Source organism: Geotrypetes seraphini, chromosome 5 (assembly GCF_902459505.1).
Source record: "Geotrypetes seraphini chromosome 5, aGeoSer1.1, whole genome shotgun sequence".
NCBI lineage: Eukaryota > Metazoa > Chordata > Amphibia > Gymnophiona > Dermophiidae > Geotrypetes > Geotrypetes seraphini.
Window position 1 is genome coordinate 75,981,639 of NC_047088.1, and position 14,924 is coordinate 75,996,562.

Consider the following 14,924-nt stretch of genomic DNA (forward strand, 5'->3'; position numbering starts at 1 on the left):
AAACCCAGGGATTAGACTTAGATCTCTGGAGGGTGAAACTCCTCCTAGCTCAAATGGCCCATATCCCAGGAACAACTAAATAATTCAACCTCAGGGATCATAAACCTTGGACTGAGGCTGGGGACCTCAAGTGTAGCCAACAAATCTGCTATTCCATCCCAATCTACACCATCAGCTAGAGGCAGAGAAATAGTGAAGGTTTCCAGACTGCACCAGCTCTTATACAGCTGAAGTAACTGGAAGAGTTCAGTTTCTCTGCCTCGATTAGGGCAACAGAACCCATTTGTCTGGACTGGTCTAGCAGTATTAAAAAAAGGAATGTGAATTCATTAGCAAGCAGAAGGAAAAAGGTTTGCAGTCATAGCACTATTTCATAAGCACAACATGCTAACATGAGAAGTAATACTCAAATGCTGGCTCTCATGGTTATTTTATACCCAGATATCAGCTGATACTGAATATCCAGATGTACTTTGGGCTTCAACACTTATTTGGGTACTGGCGATATTCAAACCTGTACCCAGAAATAACTGGATAAATTCAGGAGAGCCTTTTTGCTACCCTTACTTTATATTAAGCAGTTACTAAAAATCACTGTTCACTGGGTTAAGTGGAAATGCTGCCCAGACTCTGCTTCTAGATTGCCCAGTCATTACCCAGATAATTGCAAGGCAGTCTGTCCAGACTTTTAGTGGCACTACAAGGATAAAGCTGCAGAAAATCCAGGTATGGATCCAACCAATAGGACCTACTACTACCTGGATAAGACCCACTGAATATTGATTCAATGGAATTTTAAAAGCATCTACATCAGATAGAGAAGTCTATTTTCTAAATAGTGCATGTTAAATACCAACTAATGTATGTTAAAACTCTATGATGTGTTAAATGCACTTGGGGAGAAATTCTATAATCAGCACCTAAATTTAGGCATCAGTAGGCACCCTGCCAATGGTCAGAAATGGTAGGGTTGAAACGCCTATCGATGCCTAAATTAAAGGCGACTGAAATGGCTGCTGGAATCGCAGCTAGCTGCGGAACGCCAGAGTAGGCGTGGCCAAACCCCGAATTGGCATTAGGCGATCTAAAGCGACTACCCAGACGCGAATCATGCCAAGATAGGTAGTTGAAATGTAGGCCTGGGAAAGCCTGGCCTACATTTCAGCCGCCTATCTTTGCCTAGACCGCAGCAGCCAATCACAGGAGGGGAGTTTTCTCACCCCTATCAGCTGAGCAGCAGGGACTCCCCAAAGCCATGATTCTGTAACCGGCACCCAAGTTCTGGGTGCTGGTTACAGAATCGTGGCTTTGGGGAGTCCCTGCTGCTCAGCTGATAGGGGTGAGAAAACTCCCCTCCTGTGATTGGCTGCTGCGGTCTAGCGGCCAAGATAAGCGGCTAAAATGTAGGCCTGGATTTTCCAGGTCTATATTTCAGCTGCCTATCTTGGTGCAATTCTATAACCGGTGCCCTGGAATGATTGAAAGGCAATCGGCAGCCGCTTTTAATGTGGCCACCGACTTGGGTGCCGGTTACAGAATCCGGCCCTTAATGTACACTATTTCACCTTAATGTTTAAAAATCAAAGTCAATGTGGGTTATAAAATGAAATGCATCATATGCATTTAGAGGCAAAGCAACAAATTATTTGGCAAAATGCCTAACACTAAATACTCTGCCAAGGATGCTGAGGTCACAGTATCGTTGGTTGTTAGATACAACAAAGGGGAATATTTTATGATATGTACAGACCAAAAATTCATGTTTCTCTATAGCTGGACCATTTACCGTATTTTTCGCTCCATAAGACGCAATTTCCCCCCCAAAAAAAGTGGGTGGAAAAGTCGGCGCATCTTATAGAGTGAATACAATTTTTTAAGCACCAATTTTTTATTGCTGGCCACTGTGGTAAAAGCTCCGATGCTCATAGAACACCTATGTAGCTTGATAAAAGGGGGCCTAAGTGCTGTGTACTGCTATTTGGAATACCTGCATTGGATCCCAGCGCCAGACTTCTGCTTCGCACAGTTGGGAATGCTGTGCACAGTATACAGGCAGAATTTAGAGCCTGTACATGGGGGGAGTCTCTGCCAATGGTGACACATTAGCCAGGCTCCAGAGGGAACTAAAATTTATGACCCCTGACTAGACTTTCACTATGTGATGGCTCAGATTTCAGAAGAGAAAAATAAAAAAATAGGACAAAAACCCCTAACGGAAGTTAATAAGGGCTTATAGCAATGCATGAGGAAAGACTGGAAAGGTTAGGGCTCTTTAGCTTGGAAAAGAGAAGGCTGAGGGGAGATATGATTGAAGCCTACAAAATCCCAAGTGGAATAGAATGGGTACAAGTGAATCAATTTTTCACTCCGTCAAAAATTACATTGACTAGGGGACATAAGAACAAAAGAATAGCCTTACTGGGTCAGACCAATGGTCCATCAAGCCCAGTAGCCTATTCTCACAGTGGCCAATCTAGGTCAATAGTACCTGGCCAAAGCCCAAAGAATAGCAATATTCCATACTATCAATCCAGAACAAGCAGTGACTTCCCCCCTGTCTTTGTCAATAACAAACTATGGACTTTTCCTCCAGGAACTTGTCCAAACCTTTCTTAAAACCAGCTACGCTATCCACTCTTACCACAACATCTGGCAATGTGTTCCAGAGCTTGACTATTCTCTGAGTGAAAAAAAAAATTCCTCCTATTGGTTTTAAAAGTATTTCTCTGTAACTTCATCAAGTGTCCCCTAGTCTTTGTAATTTTTGACACTTGATGAAATTGCAGGGAAATACTGACCTGGATTGGCCACAATGAGAATGAGCTACTGGGCTTGATGAACTATTGGTTTGACCCAGTAAGGCTATTCTTATGTTCTTATAATTCAGTTCCAATTGAGCTGAGGACACTGCTGGGTAAAATGCATATATAGATGCAGTTAGGTTCTTGACCCATTAAACAGTATCATTTCTATCTATTAAATATATCAGAAAACAAGATGGTTAGTATCCATTATTTCCATTCTATTAGGAGTAATGTAACAATGTAGTTTGTAAAAATGTCAGCTAAATTCAGAGATCCTTTAAAGCATCTGAATCAGCTGTACAATACTCATGTAAGCATACAAGATGTTTACAAATCAACTTTGATACTATTAATCCTTGTGCTTTGGATAATTGCTTATTTGCAATAAAAATGCAATGCCTCTAACTCTGTATTTTTTTTAAGGTATGCTTGAATATTTTCACATCTTTTTAATAAAGAAAAACTGTGGATGTCACTTCCTTTCAGTATTGCTGTAGCTCCTCCATGGCAGCCATAACATTTCTCAAATCACAAATATGATTAAAGGAACAAATTAGTTTAGAAAACTAATTTTGTGTGGCCGACCTTTGGGAAGTGGGGAGACAGTAAAACGTGGATGATACTGTAACAAGAAGATGATAAAGATAAAAAGGAACATCTATATCACTTTCAATTCTGGCAGCAGGGCAGAGGTAAACAAAGTGGGCTTAGACGTAAATTTTTATTTACCAGTTTATTTTTTTATTAAATAACACAATTATCCATGCACTGTTATCTGTACTTTGCACTCAGATTTCATTAGGTAGCGTCACTAGTGTTTCTGCCTTTCAGCATCGGCAAATTATAATGGAAAGGCAGACATCACGTTCCCTGGGCATTTTAGTTTGAACAATAGCATAAGTGCAAAAAGGGAAAAGGTTCATCAGAATTTCAAAGTAAAACCTTATGCACGGCCTAATTCTATTGAAAATGATGACTGCTCAATGCTCATGGCAAATTTCACTTATCATTTGAAACATATTTCTGCCCTTGGATATCAAAAAGCAAATTAGAAAACATGCTGCTCCTCTGCCCTGGCAGTGCTGCAATGCGTTATGTATAAATTGTTTGACATTCAACTCCAATTTCCTTAAAGTACAATACAGAACAAATATGGTACCAGGTTCAGAGCAACACTCATTTGTAATTTTCTCTGCAATGACTACACTTACATAATGTTTCATGCGGCATTTAAATAACATTAGCAGGTCCACGTTTTTATATAGGAAGGAATAAAAAGGGTATTTCTTGGTGCGAAGCTCTTTCTACAATATAGGGGAAAGCACCCTACAGGGATTCAAGAAAAGATTAGATAAATTCCTGCTGGACCAGAACATACGCAGGTAAGGCTAGACTCTAGTAGGGCACTGATCTTTGACCTAAGGGCCGCTGCATGAGCGGACTGCTGGGCATGATGGGCCACTAGTTTTGAAAGGTCACTTGGACACACAAAGTCAGAGGCGTGAAGAAAGTACAAGAGGTTTATTTACAGCATGCCGGACTCTAGTGTAGTGAACAGCCTGCTTACTAGAGTGTTAGAATCAGGAAATGCAGGGACTTTTATGTCCTTTTCACTAAACATATGCAAACTAATACATGCAAAAACTACAACTTCTCATTTGTTACTTCTATAACTTTTCTACAATTATTATTGGTCCTAAGCCAGCACTTATGATAGGTTCAGGGCTACAACTTATAGTCCTATAGGGAACAAGCTCATTTCTCTGCTTATCTAAATCTTACAGTTTTAAATGTTACATGTACAGGAGGGTAGGGTACATCATGGCTCAAACTCTTATCTATTTAGCTTACAATGTGGTAAGGTAGGGACATACATTTTAGGCAGATGAGGTCAGTAGATTGTACACTGTTTTCAGCTATGTAGGCCAGAGCAATATTTTAAACAGTTAACCATTTCATGACCCTACAGTCTGACCCAGCAGCGGCAAATCTTATGTTCTTAAAAGCAGTAAGGAGCATTTTCAAAAGTCTGCAATGTTACTGAACCCTTTCTGATATTTTAAAACATGTAGTTAATTTTTAGAGTCACTCAGCAGTGCAGCATTTAGGGAGGGTCTGCCAGGTCCTAGATTTTAATCTTTGCCTCATTTGGATTTTGTATAATTATCTTTGCTATTGCCTATTATCCACTGAAATCCTCCTGCAAACACAGAGTTTAAGAGCTATTTACAGGTTTTTGGTTTTTTAAAATTTAATTTAGAAAGTATCATCAACTAGTATGGCGATTAGTCACTTTTGACAAAAGTTTTTTTTATGCCGATGATGTAGGCAGAGGTGGATGAGCTTAAGTGAAGGCTCACCAAGAGACCTGAGGCTTTTTCTTTCATCTTAAAGTGACCCTTAGTCTAATAGTGGAGTGATTTAAATTGGAATAGTTTTATTTCTTCCACTTCATCGTGTAGAAGTTAGTGTCGATTGTTAACCACATAGAATTGTTGGATATGCGGGATATATATTTTTAAAATAAAGAAATAAATTTAATGCATCAGCTTGCGCTATTCAGTTTGATAACAGAGGCCCTAAGTATTATTCTATAAACGGCACTCAGAGTTGGACACCGTTAATAGAATAGCATTTGGAGTCAGGATCTGTATCCAAACTTAGGCATGAGGATTAACACCAAGTAAGACCTGGTGCAAATTCTCATGACTATAAACACGGATCTCCCTTATTCTATAAAACTGTGCATAAATTCCAGGAATGCCCTTAATTCATCCATGTCCCTCCAACTTCCATGCACCTTTTGGATCTGCACATAAATTTTATACATGGATCCCAGTGCCTAAAAAGGTGCATATAAAATTCTAATGCCAATTAGCGATAATAGCTGATTATTATTGCCCAGTTATCAGTGCTAATTGGCTTGTTATTCAGTTACATTGTACACCAAAAGTGGACATGCATGCAATTTTTAGCACCATATATAGAATTAGACCATATACATGCATTAAAAGGAATCAGTTTTAAACCCACCATAAATCTATACTTCAATTTCAACCTAAAAAATCAGGAAGAGGATCATCTTAAGTTTATCATTCAGGATGGTCTAAAAAAAACATTTTCTTATTACTTACAGATTTAGCTGTTGCAGAAATGTACTGGACAACCATCTCACGTTTTGTGGCCAAGTCCTTATACCTTAATGGAGTTTTACGTTCCTCATTCAAGTTCATGTCTTCCTGTTGAGGTATAAATAAGAGAAATGTCAGGATGTTTAATACATTCGTCAGGATGTTTAATATGTAGAAATTATGGTTTAATCTTTCTTAGTTATGGGGTGCAGTAAAAAAATATCAGTAAAGTTATAAAAACAACAACAACAACTAGCCAACCTGATAAAAACATGAAGGTGAATCATAGGCTCAAGGCATTTGAATACAATTATACAGAGTACATTACAGAAAGAAGTAATTTTTTAAAAAAATTTCTTATATACACCTGCAAACCTGAAAGCAATTGGAGTACATTCAGGTACAGTAGGCATTTTTTGTTCTAGAGGAGCAAATGGAGGGTTAAGTGACTTAATACTGTAGATTCTTGTAGCAGTTTGCTAGATTTTAATGTTCTTAGCCTGCATACTAAAAGTTTTAATAAAAATCTAAAATAACTTTTAAGAATCTATTTATGAGAAGACCTAGAAAAACTATTGTATCCAATCCAAAGGAATGTTGGAAACAAATTATATATAAGATATATTAAAAAAAACAACAACCAGACAGGGTTCCCGCTATGCAGTTTTGAGTTGTATGGGAGTCCTCTTCTAGCTGTCCTTTACAACTGAAAACACAATATTTTTGCATCTCTCCCCCATTGGTGGAACATGAGCAGAGGACTTCTCCATAGCTCAAAGTTGTCTGGCCATTTGTCTCTCTGTGGGCAAAATAACTCTATGAAAACTTAATATAACATGAGCAAATTTGGTGCTGGGTGGGAGCTGTGAAGACCCTTCAAAAGATATACTGAGTTTAAAAAAAATATGTCAAATCAAACCGGAGGTTTCTAGAGAAATAAAGTCCCCCCCTCCCAAAAAAAAAAAAAAATGCCCCAATGCATTTCTTTGTGAAAGGGAGTTCCAGCATCTGCTGAACTGAGACTTTGGTACACAAATAAAAGAACAGTTAGTGAATCACACATTTCAAACTGTGATGATGCTATCCTCAACTTATCTTGAACACAAAGAGGGGCATTTTCAATAGTGTGTCTAAGTCCGAATTTGGGTGTTCCCTGCAAGACATCCAAAAAAGTTGGGGTGGGGAAACATTGATTTCAAAACTGCTAGACGTCCATATGTTTTTCTGGAAAATGACCTATTTGGATGTTTTGGTCCTTAGGATGTCCAATTCTTTTGGCCATTTTCAAATACAAAAATGTCCCTGTTCAAAATGGCCAAATCAAGCACATTTGGACGTGGGAGGGAGCAGCATCTCAATGGACTAGCCACACAAACATGTGAACAGGGCAGTGAAGCACCTTAGAAGGCACCACTGTGAACTTCACATAAAGGGTGCTACCTACATATTTCACCAGAACCCCCTTTTAGTGTATGGTAAGCCCTCCAAAACTCCCCCCCCAACCTATAGTATCCAACTGTCTTCCACTCCAATAGTCCTTATGGCTTCAGGTGTCACCTATACGGTAGTACAGTAGGTTTTGGGGTGTATTTCAGTGGATTCACACTTTCCGCCAAAAATATAGTATTTGAATGGCGTAGGGGATTTGCTACTCCTCTCAATGGCTCAGTAACTTACCCAACAAACAAACATTGGGGATGTCCAAGAATAAAGCTGTGCTGATTTATTTCAAACTCTGCTTTTATTTGTTCAAAGACTCAACACGCACGTGTTTCGGCTCAAACAGCCTGCATCAGGAGTCTTTTATTCAAAATGTCATGCTTGGCAGAATGACCAATGGAATACGAACATCAACAGTGTATCAACAACTCGTGCACTCTCGATGAAGTCCCTCGAATCTTACAGCTTTACCGTCGCTGAAGCTGTAAGATTTGCGGGACTTCATTGAGAGTGAATGAGTTGTTGATACACTGTTGATGTTTACATTCTATTGGTCATTCTGCCAAGTATGACATTTTGAATAAAAGACTCCTGATGCAGGCTGTTTGAGCCAAAAAACAAGCATGTTGAGTCTTTGAACAAATAAAAACAGAGTTTGAAATAAATCAGCACAGCTTTATTCTTGGACATCCCCAAAGTTTGTTTGATATTGATTCATGGAGGTGTTTCTCCTGTTTCCTACATTACTAGCGTATCCGCCAGGCATCCTTAAGACACCTGTGTATAGGTCTACTAGGCTTTCCTAAACCAGGTGCTATTGTTCTGGAGACATGTATGTACTTTTGTACTCTGATCTTTGTGGGGTATGAAGGGGTCAGTGAGCACTGGGAAAGTATGTGGGGGTCTTTACTTTATCCAGTGGCTCTCTAGTCCCTTTGGGTACACCTATACCCTTTTAAAACAGGTCGAGCTCAAAACATATAAGTTCCATCCAGAACATCTGCCAAAACATTCAATTATCCTTGCAGGATATCTAAGTCTAAGTCTGCCCAGAGTCCGCCCAAACACCACCCATAACACTCCTCCCAAAAAGCCCCTTTGAGCTCTGGACATACAACAGCTTAGAAGTCCTACTGCATGTCCATAATATCGGCTTTGAAACTTGGCACTTGGACATCCTATCGATTAGGATATCCAAATGCCGACTTAGGCACATTTTTGGACATCTGGATGTTTTGATTATGAGCCCCATAGTCAACTCAGATACACACACACATCCACAGCAACACAAACTCACCCACAGACATATACAGAAGCGCACACACTTCAAGCAGACATATAAATTAAACAATAAACACATGCACACACTCCCCCTATACAAACACACATACTTATGCAGATGAACTGGAAATTTTGCCACAAGACATGCTCCATCTATGGATTCAGATGTGCATTTCCTTAATTGTAAGTTAAACTGTAAAACCTAGTAAATTATCATTACAGCCTTTGTAATGGTTTCTATGTACTGTACAGTGGCACCTAGTGACTGAATCATATAGCTTGCTAATGGTTGCTATATATATATGTCCTCCTAGTGGTGAAGCTTGGCAATATGTTATTACCTTGCTACAGTGGAACTTTTTAGTTTAAGTATAATATGCATCATTTCAGATCTGTTGACAGTTACATGTAATGGTTAGATAACACACCTGGCGTAATTGATTACTGTTTCCAAACAGAATGTTTAGAAACTGTTTCATTCAAGCAACCCAGGTCAGTAACAACAAAGATATGGTGGCCTCATTTGTCTTTCAACAAGACTTGAATAATGTTATGAGGTTTTATTTCTGTAACTCGTATGTTATTTTTCATGGACATAAAGTAAGGATTTACCAGATGTTAACTAAAGCTACACAAAAGAGAAACTTAGGGCCAGAATCTATATAGAGCACCTAAATTGGCAGCCGCCTACAAAAATGGTGCTGGCTGCGTGACAATCATGCTTAGGCGCTATTTAAAGAATCACGGCCAGCAGCGCCTACCACAAAACTTAGATGTCTGCAATGTAGGCCAGAGCTTTACTAGACTACATGGCAGACACCTAAGTTCTCTCAAGAATCACACCTAACAGCACCTGTGTGGCATAATGGTTAGAACCATAGCCCACAAATACCAATAAAAATCCCACAGTAGAGTGTTTCGAGAGAACGAGGATAAAGGGTCCCAGAAACCTACTTAGATAAGGACATTCAGTCCAACGCCAAGTTTGTTAACAGTTCATAGTTTCCATCACTGACCCAAGTAACCCCCACCTCCTTTTCTGTGTTCAACTTTTTTTTTTTTTTTTTTAAATTATCTTTATTAACAATTGCAAAGGGAACATACAACCAGGAGCAGAGTAAACAGAAAACAGATCAGCCATAAATACAGCACGTAAAAATTTGAACAGAAAAAAGGTCACCGTACAAGAACCCATGGGAGTATGCCCATCACAATTGACATTTTGAAAGACCAAATCCCCCAAACAAACCCACCCATACCTCAAGCTTACGGCTTTAAATCCCAACAAACAAGCAACAAACACTCCACAAGCATAGCCCCAGACAACCTACCACCCAAATACACACACCCACCCACAAATCAATGCAGCCACCCTGATGAAAGCAAAAACAAAAAGAGCAAAAGAAAGAGAAAGAGAGAGCCACAGCCCCACCTAGAAGGAATATCAGGGTGAAGACTCCGGAGCCACCGGCTCCAAGCTGGAACAAACAGTTAACACCCGTTTCCACAAGGCTCGATAGCAACGGAGGACCAAAGTCTCAGACCCAGGGAGGCGTTGAAGCTCATACCGCCCCACCTCAACAAAATGTGCAAGCCACTGCGGAAAGGAGGCCACTGAGCCAGCCACCCAATGCTGCAACAAAAGCTTTTTTACCACCAAGACAGCCATGTAAAGAACCCGGCGTTGGGGAAGCGAAAGCCCTCCCTCAATTAGATCACGTTGGTCACCCAAGAGCAAGAACCCATAAGACCAGGGCACCTCCCTCTGAAGAAGGCGCTCCAAAAATGTAAGAACGCGCAGCCACAGCTCAGAAGAGGGACATTCCAAAAAATGGTGCGTAAGGGTGCCTAAGAAACGATTACATTTAGTACAAACTGCTCCCTCCCAGATGCCCATATGAGCCCCCCGAGCCCGAGAAATATACGCCCGATGTAGAAGTTTAAATTGCATTTCCTTAAAGTCCGTGGAGCCCCCCAAGGCGTGCACAGTGGCAAAAAGATCAAGGAATGCCTTATGATCCAGGAGAGTGCCAAGCTCTGATTGCCACTGGGAAGCCAAGCGATCAATAGATCCCATGGGCGATGCATTCTTCAGAATCCGATACCAGGTGGCTAATTTGTTAAAAGCAGGGGTTACCTGAAAAAACTGAACATCCAAAGACCACAGAGCCAAGCATCCCCCCACTTGTGACCAAGGGACAAATAATAATGTCGGACCTGTAGATAAGCTCAGAAATGAGTCCGGGGCAATTGCCAGTAATCTTGCAGTTGGGCAAAAGTAGGAAAATGCCCCCCCCCCCACTGTGAGGAAATCTTGAAGAGTTCTACCCCCTCTCTGCTCCCACTGCCGAAACCAGGAATGGCCCACTCCCGGGGTAAAGTCAGGATTGCCATACAACTGTAACAAAAGGGAAGCAGACGGAGTTTTCCCCTGCCGCCGCCGCCACCACTGCCATGCCCGTTGCAGGGGTAGAAGATACGCAAACTTAGCCCCTCCTCCCGGTAGGGCAGACAGCGGGGCATGAAGAAGAGACAAGACCGAATGAGGGGCACACCAGGATTCAACCCAACCCCGGGAAGAAAATTTGTAACAACCCGACCATCCTTCGTGTATAAAGCGAAACAGAGCAGCGACATTATAATAGCGCAGATCAGGAAGGTTCAAACCTCCCCTGGATTTATCCAAAGCCAAGGTAGCATAACTAATCCTGGCCCACTTATGACGCCAAATGAAAGAGGAGATAGTCGACCGAAATAGACGCACCTCTTTCTCAGTAACCCAAAGCGGTACAGCCTGCAACGGATACAAAATCTTGGGGAGGAGTACCATCTTAGCCAAAGCCACACGACCCCAAACACCCAACGGAAGATATCTCCATTTATCGCACAAACGCTGAATCGCCTCCAAATGGCGCGTCACATTAGATTGGTACAAAAGCTTAAGGTCCGGGCTTAAATATACACCAAGGTAACGCATTGGCCCCTTCACCGGTGGAATCTCGAGGCTCCCATGCCAAGGCTCCACCTTGGCATGGGAAGGAGTTCAGATTTATCACAGTTAACGCGCAGACCCGAAAGATCACTAAAGGAGCGGACCAAAGCAAGTACCCGCCCCAGATCTCGTCTAGGTTGGTCCAGATAAAGGAGAATATCATCGGCAAAAAGATTAATGCGACTCTCCTTGCTCCCAATGCGTATGCCCTGAATAGTCGAATCAGTTCAAATCCGAGCAGCCAGTGGTTCGATAGCTAACACAAAAAGTAACGGGGACAACGGGCAGCCCTGTCGCATTCCCCGTCCCAAAGCAAACGGAACAGTAAACTGACCATTGACTAAAAGTCTGGTCTTCGGCTGTAAATAGAGGCTGCGGATCCATTGATGAATAGAACCCTCTATACCAAACTGCTTTAGAACCCAGAAGAGATACTGCCAAGAGATACTATCAAATGCCTTTTCCATGTCCAGGCCTACAATAGCTGACTCACCCACCAGACCACACCTGGAGTGAAGGGCCATCAAAGCTCTGACCAAATTCATCGATGCATAGCGGCCCGGCACAAAGCTTACCTGGTCTTCATAGATCAACAGCGGCAAAAAGGCATTCAATCTATGCGCCAATAGGGCAGCAAAAAGTTTAGCATCCTGATTCAGGAGGGAAATAGGCCGATAAGAACCCACCTGGGCCGGATCCTTGCCAGGCTTAGGCAACAGCACAACATGAGCCTGATTAGGAGTCCCTAAACCCCTAGTTTCAGAGAGCGCATTAAATGCCCCCGCCAAAGCAGGAGAGATCTGATCCGACAGAATCTTGTAGTACTCAGATCCGAACCCATCAGGGCCCGGCGCCTTAGTCAATTTAAGCTTCTTAATACCGATCCGTACTTCGTCAGAACTAATAGGGGCATTCAGTTGCTCCAACTGGGCCTCTGTCAACCGAGGGAGCTTGAGCCCCTGAAAGAAAGCATCCCTATCAACATCCGAGAACGGTCGGTTAGCGTATAGAGATTCATAAAAGTGAACGAATTGCTGTTGAATCTGTCGTTCCTGAGTGTAACGAGTACCCTTTGTATCCCGGATGGACAGGATAACCTGACGAGTGCGCGGAGGCCGGACCAAATTGGCCAACAAGCGTCCTGTTTTACTCCCCCAGGCGTACAATTTATACCGTTGAAAATAGATATCCCGAGAAGCCCGCTGTATCAAGATGGTATCGATCTGCCGCCGGATAGTCAACAAACGAAGTTTATCAGCCGCCGACAGAGAAGTACAGTGGCGTGCCCGCAACAGCCGAAGCTCCCCCGATAGATTCAGTAACTCCGCATCCAGAGACTTCCGCTTGCGAGAGAGATAAGCAATAATGAACCCCCGCAAAACCGCCTTGGAAGCCTCCCAATAAGTCACCGGATTAACATCGGCGGTATTGTTATGTGAACTATATTCCGACCACTGTTCCGAAGATATTTATGAAATTCGAGATCTCTATAGAGGTAACACGGAAACTTCCAATGTCGCTCCTCGGGTTCCGGCGTAAATTGAAGCTCCATGACAACAGGCGAATGGTCCGACAGGGGAACCTCCTCAATAGCTATCGCAGACACCCTGGGGAGCAGAGAGGGCGAAACCAACAAGTAATTCAATCTAGCATAGACATTGTGGGGATGCGAGTAAAAGGAATAAGTGCTTTCCGTAGGGTGAAAAATCCTCCAGGTGTCCAATAACTGCAACTGGCTAAGCAAAAAATTTACCCCCCGAGCTCCATGGTCCCTGGCCCCTGTCTTTGCCGGACTGCAATCCAGAGCAGGATCTGCGGTAATGTTGAAGTCCCCGCCCACTATCGGCTGATAATCCGGATACATGGCTATCTTGGCAAGCAAAGCTGAAAAAAATTTATGCTCATACACATTAGGGGCGTACAGATTACACAACAACCACTTGTGCCCCCAGAGTTCCCCCAGCACTATAACAAAGCGGCTATCCGGATCTTGGAGGACTTTATGAGTGTGAAATGGCAGTTGTTTGTGAATAAGTATAGCAACCCCTCTCTTCCGAGTACCAAAAGAGGACGAGCAAACCTCGCCCACCCATTCTCTACGAAGCTTAAGGTGTTCAGCAGAGGAGAGGTGGGTCTCCTGCACAAATGCAATATCCGTCCCCCTCTGGCGAAACCAGTTCAAAACCTTCTTCCGCTTGACAGGGGAGTGAATCCCTGCCACATTTAATGTGGCTATAGTCAACTTAGTCATGTGGAAAAACACTCCCAAAGACAATAGCAGAAATACCTGACACAGTGAATGGGAGACCCCCCAGCTAGGCCTCCCATCCAAGAAAAGTAGAACCGTGGCACCCCAAGTGACTGCAGTGCTGCCAACAGAGTGGTAGCCCTCCCCCAGAAACCTGACAGGAGAACCCAGAGAAACCTCCCCTGCAACCTCACATTCATCCCCCTCACATACCTACACACATGCACACCAGCCCCCTTCCCCCTCCCCCACTCAAACCCCCCACCCTCCCAGTCACCCCCAAACCCATCCCCTCCCCCAGAGAAAGCCATTCCCCAGGCGCCCCCCCCCAAACCCCCCCTTACAAAAAGAAAAACCAAGAACAATGAACTGAACTCTCAGAAATTAAAACAACCAAACATCCACCACGGAGCTCTCAGAGACCCCGAGTCCCCCAAAACGAGAACAACTGCTAGCAAGGTGACACAAGAGTCCAACCACCACAGGACTAAATAGGAGCTCCCAGGCAGTGCAGCGGGGAAAGTCTGCGGCATCAAGGAGGTAACAGGGAGCGCTGAGATCTGGAGGAATCAGTCCAGCCCGTGCGACGTACAGCAGAGGAAGGAGGCAGGCTCAACGTCGGGCCCCCGACATCTAGGGCCGTTCAAAGCACCCCCTCACTCACCAGACAATCCAGACAACTCTGTGGGGCTTAAAATACAAACCGCCAAACTCCTAAAGCGCCCACAGACCTCAGAGGAGAGAGAGAGAAAATCGCTGAAAGCAGACTCCCAATTCAAACGGCCATGTCAGCTGCAGGAGCCCCACTGTCGGCGAGTGCAGGCAACGAGTCCAGGAAGCGCTGTGCTGCTGCTCGGTCCGGGAATGTGTGGGGCTTCCCCTCCCTCCAAACTCGCAGGGACGCCGGGTAGACCAGTGCAAAGCGCACTCCTCGTCGGTGGAACGCTGTGCAGAGGGGCGCCATTTCTCTGCGAAGAGAAGCCACATGGAGAGAGTAATCATTAAATAATAACAGCTTCCTCCCTTCA

The 14,924-nt window shown here is 43.2% G+C and overlaps 1 protein-coding gene across 6 annotated transcripts in view; it reads right to left on the reverse strand.

Annotated features, from left to right (window-relative positions):
• The window catches only part of DIAPH2 (diaphanous related formin 2), a 1,499,255-nt gene that overhangs the window by 1,307,491 nt on the left and 176,840 nt on the right, over nucleotides 1–14,924 (reverse strand). For all 6 annotated transcript variants that reach the window (XM_033944799.1, XM_033944798.1, XM_033944797.1 and 3 more), the window contains one exon: nucleotides 5,939–6,043. In XM_033944799.1, the coding sequence (XP_033800690.1) occupies nucleotides 5,939–6,043 (105 nt within the window). The remainder of the gene's footprint in view (nucleotides 1–5,938; nucleotides 6,044–14,924) is intronic.